The 13,785-nt window shown below is 41.4% G+C and overlaps 1 protein-coding gene across 1 annotated transcript; it reads right to left on the bottom strand.

Annotated features, from left to right (window-relative positions):
• Positions 1 to 5,581: 5,581 nt before the first annotated feature.
• LOC141786080 (leucine-rich repeat-containing protein 3-like) lies at positions 5,582 to 9,226 on the bottom strand. Its single transcript, XM_074664794.1, has 2 exons — positions 9,148 to 9,226; positions 5,582 to 8,290 (listed from the first exon to the last, which is right to left on the bottom strand). Exon 2 carries the CDS (start codon positions 7,645 to 7,647, stop codon positions 6,871 to 6,873), a length of 777 nt encoding a protein of 258 aa, XP_074520895.1. The 5' UTR covers positions 7,648 to 8,290; positions 9,148 to 9,226; the 3' UTR covers positions 5,582 to 6,870.
• Positions 9,227 to 13,785: the final 4,559 nt, after the last annotated feature.

The raw sequence follows: 13,785 nt of genomic DNA, 5'->3' as shown, positions 1-13,785 counted from the left end.
GAGAAAACAATTTCTACAACAAGGGTTTGTGCACTTTTGAGCACAGATTGGAAATTTGTTCAACTTGGTGCAAGAATGTCCACCCCAGTTGAGAGAAAAATGTTAGACTCTCATTTTTGAACAAGTTTTAAGTGGTGGTGTTAAATATAGAAGAAGAGGAGGAAGTGGAGAGTAGAGGTTCTGGCCAGAGCTGAGGATAATTAATGTCGGGGATTAATCAAATGATGAATCCATGGACTCTGTAGTTAACCAGGAAGACTCTGCCTTATGTTCATAAATTCACAGATATATGAGCTTTAGGGGTTTAAATATAACATAGGCCTTTTTCAGTCGTCCTTTCGTCAGCTCACACTGCCGGCAGCACAGAAACCCCTCCAGTAAAGATTTTTCTGCTGTTCAGCAAAGACAATCCGCACAGGAAGAAAGATTAAGTGCACGTCCAAGAAGCCCTGAAGGGTAAAACATTTCACTCTGCAAAGGTATGAAAACAGTTGTTTTAACTTCTCTTTTAGGGATATAAACGAGCTCTTTGTTGCAGCTCGAGAGTGTAAAGTGTGTAGCAGCTTCTGATAAATGACCTCCCTGGCCACTCACTGGTTTTAATGGGTTGCTGAGGGCACTGAGTGGTTCAAGTGAGGAAAAGAAGACGTATGTACTGTAGATTTCAGGATTTTCTTTATATTTGTTGCTCACTTCTTGTGAAATGCTGCTCATAATTCTGGACATTTGACAGCCCCTTATTTTCCCCTTTCTCTTTTCTGTCACACCCATAGATATAAAAACTGTCTCTCAGTGGATGCATCCTGAATCAAAATCATGTCAAAGTGCAGAATTCATTTTTTTTATCTGCCTCTGCCTCATCTCTTTTTCTCTCACACTCGCTTCAAATGCTTCATATCTGTGAGATTTCATCCTGAAGAGAGCAGGCCCTCTCACAGCATGCTCACCCGCCAGCCCCCTGTGCAACACAATGATAGTGAATCATTCTCTCCCCAGTTCTCCTCCCTCTCTGTAAACCCAAACACTGCACCTTTCTTCAAAACTGCATCCTAAATTGAAAGAGCCCTCTGAGTCTCAACTTTCTGTCGCAATGTGCTTGTTATTTTCTTTCTGCTTCCTCATGTCTTAACTCACACAACTTCAATATGCTTGGTAAATATATCCTGAATCAAAAAAGGTAAATCTTAAGCTTTGCATGCATCCTAGGAAGCATCTCAAGTCTCATTAGCATGCAAGCTTGTACAATTTTATTGGAGAACAGACGGTTATCATGACACATAATGTGTCCCATGAATATCCTTTAAACAGGAATTTGTATTCCCTGAAGTGTTTTGTTTGTTCCCCCCTCATGTATCATTATGTGTTTCTGTGTCGTCCTTCTCAAGACAGCTGAGAAACATCTGTGTGATTTTATCACAGGCTGTGAAAGAAAACATTGTCAAGAAGGATGCAAACTTTGCTATCAGTGGAAAAGAATCTAAATGTCAACATCACATGTGCTGAATATTTACTGCTCTGCATTAGAGGACAAAATCTGCTCATAGGGACATGCTCTGAATATCAAAGTGCCCTTATGTGTTAGGTATCTGATCCAATTAAGGGAGACACATTTAACAGAATTAGGTGTGCAACTGAAGAGGAGGGAGACTTACACTTGAGGACAGTGGGTGGTTTAAGGGAATCCTGTCAGGTACTGATTTTGAGTTAATTATTCTCATTTGTTTTCTGTATGCCAATCAGACACACCTTTAATGAATTGAATTAACTACATATTAATAGGGAGATTAAGGGAATACAATTGTATGTATGTATGCTTATAACTATGATGTACGTAAATAGTATGCTTTCATGTAACTTCAGGCAAAGCTCGGAAAAACTTCCCAAGAGCGACAGTTATCTTTGAGGCGCAAACCGCCGACGCCCTAACCCGACCGGTGATCTGAAGAAGTCATCATCGAAGCTGTCATCAGGTAGCCGCCCGTCTTCATTGGAATTCTTCTACAGTAGCCGCCGTTTTCTTCTATGGCCGCCGCCGCCGCTTTCGTCTATGGCCGCCGCCGCTTTCTTCTATGGCCGCCACCGCTTTCTTCTATGGCCGCCGCCTGTCCAGGATATCTTGCACCGGTGATATGAAGAGGTGATCGGCTGAAAGTCACCGAGAAGGCGCTGATCTTGATGGAACTTTTTTTCAGTGTCAACTTTGAGACTGGAGAGAAACTCACGGCAGATCACGTTTGACAGGTATAATATACTCGAGCTGCGGACGTGAAAAGGGCCGCTATGGGGGCACAATGGCGCGAAAGAAATCTTCAGCACTGCGCGCGAGGGATAAACCCAATAGAGATAGTTCATAGAGAGCCTATATGACATAGAAAGGCCTGTGTTCTAACATTACATTACGGTACTGTATCCAGGATGTGTGAGCGCTTGACTGTGATTGGTCAACGCTAGTTCGATTAGAGAAGCGGACACAGCTGCGTGTTAAGGACAGAAAACTTATTGACGTGAGCAGTTTAACATTAGAAAACGTTAGTTTTATGAATTGTTAAGTCCAGTTAAAGTTGTTATAGTTCATTTTTTTGTAAATTAAAAAAATGTACTGTGTAATATAAGTTAGCCAACAGCTAAAGTAGCTAACTTCAAGAAATATTTCGCGCATTGTGATTAGGCTAATTGCTCAGTTAGCTAGGTGTACGAAATGTCTACAGAGCGTTAGTACAGACGTCACGATTTGGATAGTAACCCGGATGTACAGCCACATTGGTGGAGGACGAACGTAAACATTGGATTGACGAGACACAGGACCTACCTGACAGGAAATGATGTGACACAAAAGTTGAGATTAACAACAGATTGTTACCTTGGAAATCCTGATGGAGCCTTAGCTAGCCACAGTCTTCTGTTGTGAGTGTCTCCAACATGTTAGAGCTAGAGATGATTAAGTCAAGTTAGTGTTTGTGTTTTTTCTTTTTCAGGTTTCCTGTCTCCCGTTTACAGGATTTTCAAGACAAAGATTCATTTCTGAGGCCAGGAAACCAGTGAGTTCCCCCAATTTCTGCATCAGTGAAATGTTAAGTTCTTAAACTCTTAATTTGCAGAGTTGTGCGTTTTTTTATTTCATTACAGGGAAGGGACCCATGAACCACAGCATTTGCAGCACCACGCTCCAACCATCTGAGCTAACCAGCCCACTTTGGACCAGGACCCTAACAAAATTTGTGCCCGAAATAGAAAAGGTAAGAAGGTAAAGTGCTGCTTGGGGGGGTTCACTTGTACAAAGCTGACCTTGTTACCATGAAATTCAATACACCAGCCCTAAAGATCCACACCCTTTGGTTTTTCAGCCAGCTATGTAAGTCCATGTATTGAGTCTAAATGAATCAGATTGCACATGCAGCACAATGTCTCTTACAGGCAGCATCAGCCTCGTAATTGTTCCTATTCAATATGAACATTACACCCATGACCTTCACGTTATTGGAACCACACTTCGACTGACAGGAGAGATGAAGCCAGCCCTTCGATTTAAAGAAAGACTGATGGACAGTGTTACTGTTAGCTGAGCTCAAACCATGACAGGAGTCATGCATCATTCTATTTTCGTCCTCCTGCAGGACTTAAAAAACAATCTTTCTTTTGGCATACAAGACCAGTAAAAGTTTGGGTAACAAGTAAATAACCAGATTTCCTTGCAAAAAGGCCTTACCCTCACAGGCTTCCATGCAAGAGGGAAACTAAAACTGCGATACAGACTCATTTGCCTTTTTATATTTTACATATTCTTAACTGAAGGTCGTTGTTTATGGGTGAAGACACAGCATGGCCTTCACGTTGTGTTCTGCAAACACTGCCTGCCCAGTGAAAAGTGCTAAATCTCCATAAAGAAATTCTGCTGTCCCTTGTGTGCACTGGTATCATAAATCAATGACACTGCCATGGATTGGAGCAAACAAGAATGCTGAACAATACAGCATTAATAAAACAACACATTCACCAGCGCTCTGATGACTTAGAGAGCAGGGCTATTACATAATTCTGGCAGAGAATGACGTGGAAACTCTGACGGTCATTTGTTCAGTTTGTATTTGGAGGAATGCCTGGTCTCTGCTGCACTAATGCTATTTATTATGATTATTTTTGGTCCAGAGTTGGTGTATATGTGTCTTTAATATTTAATTTACATTCTGGGTGCTGCTTGCTCAGCAATGTGGGCACTTTATTATTCAACAGCCTGAGCTAATTTATTTTGTGGTCAGTGTGAGGAGAAGACGTGATCTCCCTCACTGCTTTTTACCCCAAAACTCTAAAGCCATGGTTTCAAAGCTTCACTCTGAAACCAACATGGGGCCCAGGATATGAGGTTTCAAAGCCTTCACGTTGAAAAAGAAATGCAGACAGCAGAATAAGCCTTAAATGTGTACAGAAGAACTGTATCACTGGTCTGGACAGCTGCTAAATTGATGCAAGCCATTCCTCTGTTGCTTCTGTAATGCTAATGAGAGGCCTTTTGTTTGTCTGAACTTAGAGTAAGAGACACACTGACCTCAACTGGATCCAGCTAATTAATAACATTCAGTTCATTAGTATGTAAGTCCTAGCCCTTGGGACTTGTAAGACAAAGAAATGTGGACTGTAATTAATGTTGTGACCGTTTGACAGCAGAGATAGGTCAGGTTAAGCAGGAAACAAGGTGAGAACTAGACAGGCTCACTTCACAAAATCTGAGTTGCTGCTAGCAGGGAGATAAAAGTCTTGGGACAGGACATTAAAGTTGTGTCAACAGAATTTAGCAAATTAACTGGGATTCAAAACAAAACCAAACATATCTACTTAATTACAGTCTGATTTAAATTAGACACAAAAAGTCTTAACAGCTGTCAAAATGTTTTTTAGAGAGCAGGCAAGCTAACTGCTTTGCTATTTTGACAAACAGTCCCCCGGTATAAGATGCATCACATGTTTCTTGTACACATGCACATTTCAGGGGTCTTTTGCTAGGGTTGAAATGAGTCTAGACACCCCTGATGGATACTGCACTGACATCCTAAGAGAGCACACTCCAGAAAGGCTCATTACATTTATGGATTCGAACAGTTAGTGGGATGAAACTATTTTTGGGGAGTAAGACATGTATTAATATTCAGACTCCTCCAGATCTATGCAGCCGGAGATATATGGGTTCCACATTTGGAGCTGCGGGTATTTGTCAAAGAAATCCAGAGGGATATAACAGATGTTAATGTGAGGGGTGTGTCGGAGCTGTACATGAGATGATGAAAGATTGTGTGAGATGTCTAAAAGTTAGTCTGAACTTATGGTATATTTGTGAAGCTAGCGCTTTAAAAAACAGCAAGCCCATGAAAACAGCATTTTCCCAAACTTTTACTCCTCTTGAGGTAAAAGAAGAAGCAGGATTCTGATAGGTGTTAAGTTTTGCATTGTTTTATTGTCCAAAGAGGATGGAATAAAAGAAGTATGTCGTGATAAGAAGTAGCAAGGCAGCAGTATCAGACTGAGTAGCCCACTGGGATGCTCACAGACCCATAAAAGGCCAACAGCTCACTGTAAATACAACCTCTAAAATAAGCACAAGAACAAACATAAAGCTGCAGCAGTCCAGATTCTAATTAAAAATACATCACTTTTATTATTCTTAATTAGAGAGTGGAGCTGAAACTAGAGAAACCACCAACACAGCCTGTCCAACCAACAAAAGCAAATGCAGTTATCCAAAACCTGCAGTTTGCATCAGATGTGAAGGAGTAAAAACAAGTCGAAACTCTGTGTGGTTTGCACAACTCTAGGTTCAGCTTTTTCACTTTATTTTCTCCTCAGAGGGTAGTTTTGTTTATTGGAAGTGGAGGTGTTTGTGATACGTGTTAATAATAAATGTATTACCCACAGGAGATATCGGTCAGCTCGGCCCCTGTTTGGAGAAACCAGAAGGATGACCACAATGAAAGTGAGGCTGTCATGAGGATATCAACACCTGCAGACGGGGTAAGTTTAACGCTATGATACAGCTATTTTACTCTGTGTTACACTGACATGCTTGAGATGACAGGTACCTCATACAACCCCACGAAAAAATAAACTAACAATCCCGTCAATCTGCACGTAGGAATGTCACGAAACAGCTGTCCTACTATCCTGAACATGACACGTTACACAATAACAATAAATGAAAACCCTGAAGATAATTAAAGTGTGAAAATCACAACAGCCTTTGTTTCACAGCTGAATTGATTGTTTTCACTCTGCCTCAGCAGTGACAAACTTATTACCCACTGTAGAAAAGAGGAGTGACAGGTGCTCAAGCTTGAAATTTAATTCCTTGCAGGTGTCCTTATCTGCACTGCTGGCTTGAATCCTTTATGGATCGATAAATATACATAATACCTACATAAAGTGGTAATCTTCTTGAATTTATCACCACTTCTGAATATCAGCCCTTCCTGAAGATGTGTGGCGAGTCTTCAGGTAGTTTAACGGTATGAAGACTGTTTGGAGAATTGTTGTAGTTAGCCTCTGAGATGCCTTTATGCTTTATACATGACATTTAGAAGAACGATTCATCTCATGAAAGGAACACAAAATAAGACAAGTGAAACCTGCAAATGTCTCCCAGCTGGTCACCTCTTTGAAAACACCTTTTAAAAAGCAGAAACTGTTAATGACTGTCACTTCTTGTTTTGTCTTTGTGCCTTGTGCATCAAATCACAGAGCAGAGTTTTATCACTGACTCCGAAGCTGTCACTTATCAGCATTCTCTCTGTGCAGCTCATATATTCTTTGGTGCACCTCCATTTATATTCACCGGGGCTGTTTTATCTTTATCCCGTGGTACAGTTGCATCCATTCTCAAACACATCAGAGCACACTGCTGGCTGTGTCACAGTCCTTGCTAATATGGGACGTGCTGGGCAGGGATTTGAGGTACTCCATGTGCCTCCTGGCGTCCTCCTGGTTGTGTTTGATGTAGTAAATGATGTAAGCGGTCACCATGGAGAACCAGCCGAACATGGCAACAAACATAGCCACATCTGTCGTCTTGTGGTGGAAGTTGCAGAAGTTGATCCCAGAGTCCAGGACTTGGATGACAGACTGTCCCACGTACTCCTCCTGCTCCGATGTGTAGCAGCTGACCTCATTCACGGTCTCCGGGTCCAGCCTCAGCTCCCTCAACACTTCCTGCAAAGAGCACTCGCAGTGCCAGGGGTTATGGGAAAGGCGGACCCGAGCATGCAGCTTGGCGAAGGTGTCCTTTGGGAGGCCACTGAGGTGGTTGTTAGAAAGATCCAAGGTCCGCAGGCTCTCTGAAATTCCTTGAAAGGCACCGACCTCCACATTCTCAATGGCGTTTTGGGATAAGTCAAGTTCCCTGAGGCGGTGGAGGTCCGAGAAGGCCTCTCTTGTGATGTGCCTGATCCTGTTGGATGAAAGCAGGAGAATGACCGTGTCCTTGGGCAAGTTCGTTGGGATGCTCTCCAAGTTGCGTGAGGTGCACTGCACCACCACGCCGTTCCTGTCCGTGCAGTGACAGGCCTTAGGACACGCGCAGGCTGTCATTATCATTGAAAAGGAAAACAGAAATGAAGCAAAGGACGAAGGTTTTATCCCTGACCCAAACCTTTGAGAGGGCCCCATTGGCGGGCGAGGTCAGCCCTGCGTTAAATCAACGCAAGGGGTTGCGTTGGTGATTAATTGTTGCCTTTGGGACATGAAATACAATCCAAGAAGTCCGGTATGACGCATTGATCCATGAACCAGGCATCAAATGACTGCAGGATGCTTTATGATACTCAGGAACATGCCGCCACAGCAGCATTTATTCTATCGTCTTTCCCAGTGAGCACGAAGTAAACAGCAGAAATAATCCATTCATGCTACCGAGAACTCTGAAAATTCTGCTTCCCAATGCAGTGCCTCGCTGAAGGATGTGCATTGCTGCAAAAGTTGAGCCAGAGTCACCTTTTTTGCCAGATGACCCAGCAGGTTTTTTTACTCGTGCCCTCTGTGTTGGCATCTCGCCTCATTCAAATAAATTAAAGAACTGTCTGGACATGGTCTTAGTCTGGACGTGAACTGCTAAAGTTTTAATCTGCGGGCACCTTCAGCATCATTACTATTCATAATTTATCTTGAAAGTTATGGGACTCCAAGCTCTGATCCAACAGAAGAGGAACAAGCACCCATTAGTTTGCATGCCAGGTAAGTATGACGTAAAGGTGTGCTGCAGGTGAGGAGGACCAGGGTTGGAAAGCAGTCAGCTGGGTGGATCAGAGGAAACCTGCAAGAGAAGGATAAAGTTTGAGACAACAGAAAGAAATGTCAGTTTTTAACTTCTCTTCCTGCATGTATCACTATGAAGCAGATAACTTTTTTGTTTTGTCAGAAAGATTCCCAAACCACCACCAGCCCCCTTTCAAATGATTCCCTCCCTGAAGGAGAAGCCAGCAAAGTTCAGGATTATCATAATAATAGCATGTTTCCTTTATGTGAGATGTGTCCCTGTGAGAGACAGACAAGGTGTGGGATCATCAGTATGCAGCAGATGATCTTTTAAAGAGTGATTTGTGATTAAATAAAGAACTGATGGACTTTGAAAGATTAACCGTGGTCCATGTGAGAGCAGTGAAGGTCAGAATATAAATTAAAGTGACTATAGGATGCAAAGCTTTGTCTGGAAGATAACACTACAAAGAGCATCTGATAAGCAGGAGGCAGCTGTTTGATCTGGAGGATGAATGTCAGACACGTGTTTTTCTTAAATAGCTTCTAATTTCTTTAGGAGTCTCTGAATAAACATACATTTTGATAAAGCTAAATGCCTCAGCAAAATAAGTGAAAGGAAACTATATTTCAGAAAATTAAAGACTGATAGATCTGAGCTCGACATGTTGCAGCATTTTGAAAGATTTCACCAGAAGGTGATAAGATTCTCTTAAGAAAATAAAAACAAACATTTTTGATTTAGTGATGAAATAATAGTGGTAATTTCTATGACAGTTTGTGACAAAGTAGAAGGAAGAGCTTGAGAGCTTTGCAAATCATTATTTCATGCATTATGTCTCGACTTCTTTGAATCTTTGAAGTAAAAAGAAGAATAAAAAGTGAGTTGAGGTTGTTATTCGAGCTGGCACCTACCTGATAGCTTCACTCCGTCCGCTCCATGCAGCCACAGGAGAGATTTATGTGTTTGATGAGACATGGAGGAATAAATAATCCGGGGAGAAAATTTCCTGAAAAGAATCTTCTCCAGCAACACGGGGAGCAGACCGTTAAAGAGTCCGGATCCAACTGTTTGATCGCAGTTTACAACCTGCTGTCAGTGCAGCTTTGCAGCAGCTGTTTCCCTCTTGGTGTGTGTGTGTGTGAGTGAGTGAGTGAGGAGTGTGTGTGGATATGCGCAGAGGCGCAGCAGTGCAAGTTGCATCGCTGTGGTCTCTTTTTCTTCTCTCATGCTGCTAAAAGGGATCCCTGCTGAACCTGTGAGTCAGCGGGGAAACTAATATTATTACTCCCCTCCCTCTGATCCCAGCCCCCTCCCATTACTTCCTGTTGTCAGATTTTATGGACTGTAAATAATGACTGTAAAATATTATGACATGCCAATACAGTTTTGGTGTTGTTCCCTGTATTTATTTAAGTTAAGCACAATTATTTGAAGCTAACATTAATAGTATGTGATTAGTATGTGAAGTGATGTTTACAGGTTCAGTCAGAAAAATATGGCCAAAGTTTAACCAACAAGTACGACTCTATACCCAGTGTCTGCTAACCCTCTATACAATATAAGAAGATGACGACTTTAGAAAAGTATGAATACTATTAATCTTTTTGTTTCCACTTCATTGTACAGTGTAATCTATCACCTACAACTGTTAATTCCTCCTCACTCACTGATGTGTCAAATTTAAATTTCATGCTTAGCAGCACCTTTAAATGACACCTATAAAGCACCCGTCATGTTGTAGCATGTCCCCTCTCTGCTGAATGTAGATTCCTCACACTCAGAGGAAGTCACGTTATCGTTAGCACAGAGAAGTCTGACCATAAAGACATTTACCAGTTTACAAGCCTGTCTTGAGACCCCTTAAGGTTCCTGAACCTCACTTTGCAAACCTACCTGTAGTCTTATTCTCCTCACTTCAGCTCTTGTCAGTGACTGATTGCACAACTGACCCTTGCTCGTGTCCAGCTCTGTCATTCTTCATAAACATTGATTACAATTGCTCGACCCTGATGGAGGACTTCAATCCCCAGCCCTTCTCATCGACAATGACAAAAGACCTCTGAGGTACTCTCTGCTGTTTCACTGGGATGCAAAAAACCCACCTGAATACAGCCGGCGCTTTGCACAGCATGTGTATGATTAAATGTGCAGAGTTCAGCCCTGTCAATTTTGCTGAAAGGCAGAATCATTGATTGTATTGACCGGTGGAGCGTTCTAGCGTGCGTGACGGTGCTTCATTGTGGGTGCATCCAAAATCTCAAACTGCACTGGTAAATGTCAAAATAACCCTGACACCTGTGTTTCTCTTGCTGCGTGGTTATCCGATTGATTTACTTCACATTCTCCGGTGTTTATTTGAAACTTGCCGAAGCATTTTTTAACACTGTGTCAAACTTCTGGCAAAGCTCCTGCCTGATGAGCCATCTTGAATGAATTCAGACTCCTCCACAGGATCAGAGTGATAGAAAGCAGTGCCAGCTCAGAGTACCTGTCTCAGGTAAGTATTACAGAGTGATCCCAAGAAGACAAAGAGACATTTCTCTAATGCAAACTGATTAAGACCTCTTAATTATTCTTTTGGACAAAGCTGCAGCTTAAAAAAATCCGACCTGCAAAGTCGCTCTGCGAGAGCAGCACTGTGCTGACCTCTCCAAAACCACCCAGGGACCGTCTGACATTGGGTTTGACTCACTCTGCGTCCAACTGACAGGACACAACACTTTGACCCCTGCAAACAACTGAAAGACTTGAAAAGAAGAAAGCACACAGGAATCCTCGCTGCAACTTTTACATCCCCGTGTCATCCTCCTCTAGCTGTGACATCACTTCTTTGCATTAAAGTAAAGGCTGTCCGTAAGTAGCTTACAGTACTGCTGAGTGATAGCATGGACCTGCTCCAGTTTTAATGCTGAGCCAATGCAGGGCAAAAGATGCCTTTACATTTTTTGGCCGAGCCAAGTCGGACAAACCTTAATTGAAAAGAGCACGCTGATCTGCTGATGTCCTTTTTTGTTATTGCTTGAGTTTCACAGTGCGGCCACACTCTTTCTCTTCCTTTGACCCAGAGGAGGATCAGGAAAGCCACAAAAAGGATAGTAGAAGGAATTTATGTGTTTTTAAGCGCAGGAATTATCTGATCATCGACTCCTGCTGATTGCCGGCTCAGATGGATTATCTGTAACTCTCTCAGGTCATGAAGGAACTGGCTGTCACATAACTTCCTCATATGTTCAACTGGCTCCAGTGGATTTATGATGTGGTGAAGAGAATATGCACAAACCATGGAGGTGCAATGATTGGTTGGCAACAACAAAGTTTGTTCACGCACCACTGAGACTCATGTTTCATATTAAACTGCCTTTCAGAGACGGCAGACATCTTTTAAACTTGTTTGAACTCTTCAACGAGCGATCCATTTTGCGGCTGTGACTGCAGCTTCACCACATAATTTTGTTTTCCTATTAAGCCAGCATTTGATGCAGACTCTTTTTATTTTTTATGTAAATTAGTGGCCTTATTTGCACAGCTCCCTTTGACATTTAATTATCTAATTGTGCAATGAATACACCTGTGTGTCTGGACTTTCTTCCTCAGTCAGGCTTTTGGTCAGCTGCAGTGACAGCCTGTTGAACTCTGATAACACACTGCAACGCTCCTCGCTGGATCCCTGCCAGTAATTATGGGCTGCCGACGTACGAAATTCCCAGACAGCTTCTTGGCTCTCACCAAGAAAAATTCTTAATCTACCCTTGAATCCTGCTCTGAGCGCAGGAGGCCTTTCCTTTCTGACTGAAGCTATACGCACTCCATCCCAGCAGCATGAAACTTAAAATTCTTGGCATTGTCTTTAAGCTGTCAGTTTAACTCAGTGGTATTCTGGACATCACGCATGATTTCACCGTTCTGTTACACACCACATAACAAGCCTGGCTCTGTGTCCTTGAGGATCTTCTCTGCCTTAGAAACAAATCCGCACACAGAACATTTTATCCTCTCTTAAATCTCTGGAGGAAGAAGCGAGAATCCTCATTGTTGCGCAAACTTTACCACCTGTTAAATGCACACAGTGGTGCAAGTCAAGTTAAATACGCCCAGCAAAAAGAAAGTGGAATTGGGTTTGTTTGTTCATTCTGCTTAATCCAAGAATAGTTTTTACATGTATGCAAAAGATTAATTGCATAAAATGCTGTGCATCAAATCCCCTGAGGGCTTAGAAGTTCAACAGCCAGTGGGTTCAGACACAGGCCAAAACATATTGAGATTCTCTAATGACTGTGGCTTCTGTAAAGGTAAAAATGTAGCTCTTATTTTTTGCTAAAATTTCACTTAATGCTGTGAGATTAAGATACTTTTTCTCTACATTAGTGTGATTTTTTACTCTCCATCCTGTGGCTGCGTCTGAGACGACGCTCTCTAATTCAAACAGTCATCCTTTGTCATCTGTCTTCTAATTAAGGCAAATTAAAACCAAATTACAGTTAATGGTTATAATTATAACACATTACAGCAAAACCTGATTTTACTCTAGACCTCCATGAAATAGCCTGGGGAGGTTATTGTACATTTTTATCACCCTAAATTACTGTACCAAAGTACATCCACTTAGCTAATTTTTGCTTTGATAAGAAACAAAGAGGAAAACGAGTCACAGAAAGAAAAAATGAAACTTTATTTGTTTTTATACTTACCAACACTTTGAAATTAAAACCTATGTAATTACTCACAACTAATATAGATCTGCACATTGCAAATAAATCAATCAAAAATAGTTACAAAGTTCTATCACTTTTTTTCCCAAACTGCAATACACAAACAAAAGCTGAAAACCAAAATAAACATGTGGAGTCATTCTTTTTTTTTCCTGCTCTTTCCGCCACATTGAAAGTGGATTAAATAAAAAAACAACCTTTTTTCCATCAAGCTACACAACTCTTCTGAATCTATGTAACTAAATAACTGAATCAATAATTGCACATTGCACCCTATTATTGCATTAGTTGCAGTTTGTTTCAAAGTATACTCAGCCATATACACAAATGTAAATACAGTTTTCAAACACTGAGTAACACATGAATATTGATGTTATTAAAATCACACTGCCATCACTTACAACTCAATATTCCTGCTTTAGCGATTAAATTCAGATAACACAACAAGATCTCTGTCAGATGCACGTAGAAACCATGCTAACAAGCAAAAGCAGTCCATGTATGTTTATGATTTTGATTCCTACATGTGTGTGAAAAAAGCCATAATACCCTCGAGGATGTTCTTTTCTGGTGCAGTGCTGTTCAAAAACAAGTTTGCCCCTAAAATAAAACAAATGTTCCCACTGAATAAGAAGCTGTGACGATTTAAAAATGAAAAGAAATACAAATTCATAGTTTGAAACTAGCACTACCACTTGATTTCACATTAGAATGTAAGAATTATTGCAGAATAATGATCGACTATGCATGGTTCAATACAGCATTTGGTCCACTTACATATTCACATCACAGCGTTTTAAAGTTTATATTTTGAGGCTTGTTCATTTTCTTGCTCTCAGT

Source organism: Halichoeres trimaculatus, unplaced genomic scaffold, assembly GCF_033239565.1.
Source record: "Halichoeres trimaculatus isolate MK-OKI-2021-1 unplaced genomic scaffold, fHalTri1.1 fHalTri1_scaffold_24, whole genome shotgun sequence".
Lineage (NCBI taxonomy): Eukaryota > Metazoa > Chordata > Actinopteri > Labriformes > Labridae > Halichoeres > Halichoeres trimaculatus.
The sequence above is the reverse complement of the archived record's forward strand: the minus strand, read 5'-3'. Positions and strand labels throughout refer to the sequence as shown.

Coding starts and splice junctions, on each gene's coding strand:
- LOC141786080 (XM_074664794.1), bottom strand. CDS start 7,647: ATGGGGCCCTCTCAAAGGTTTGGGTCAGGGATAAAACCTTCGTCCTTT.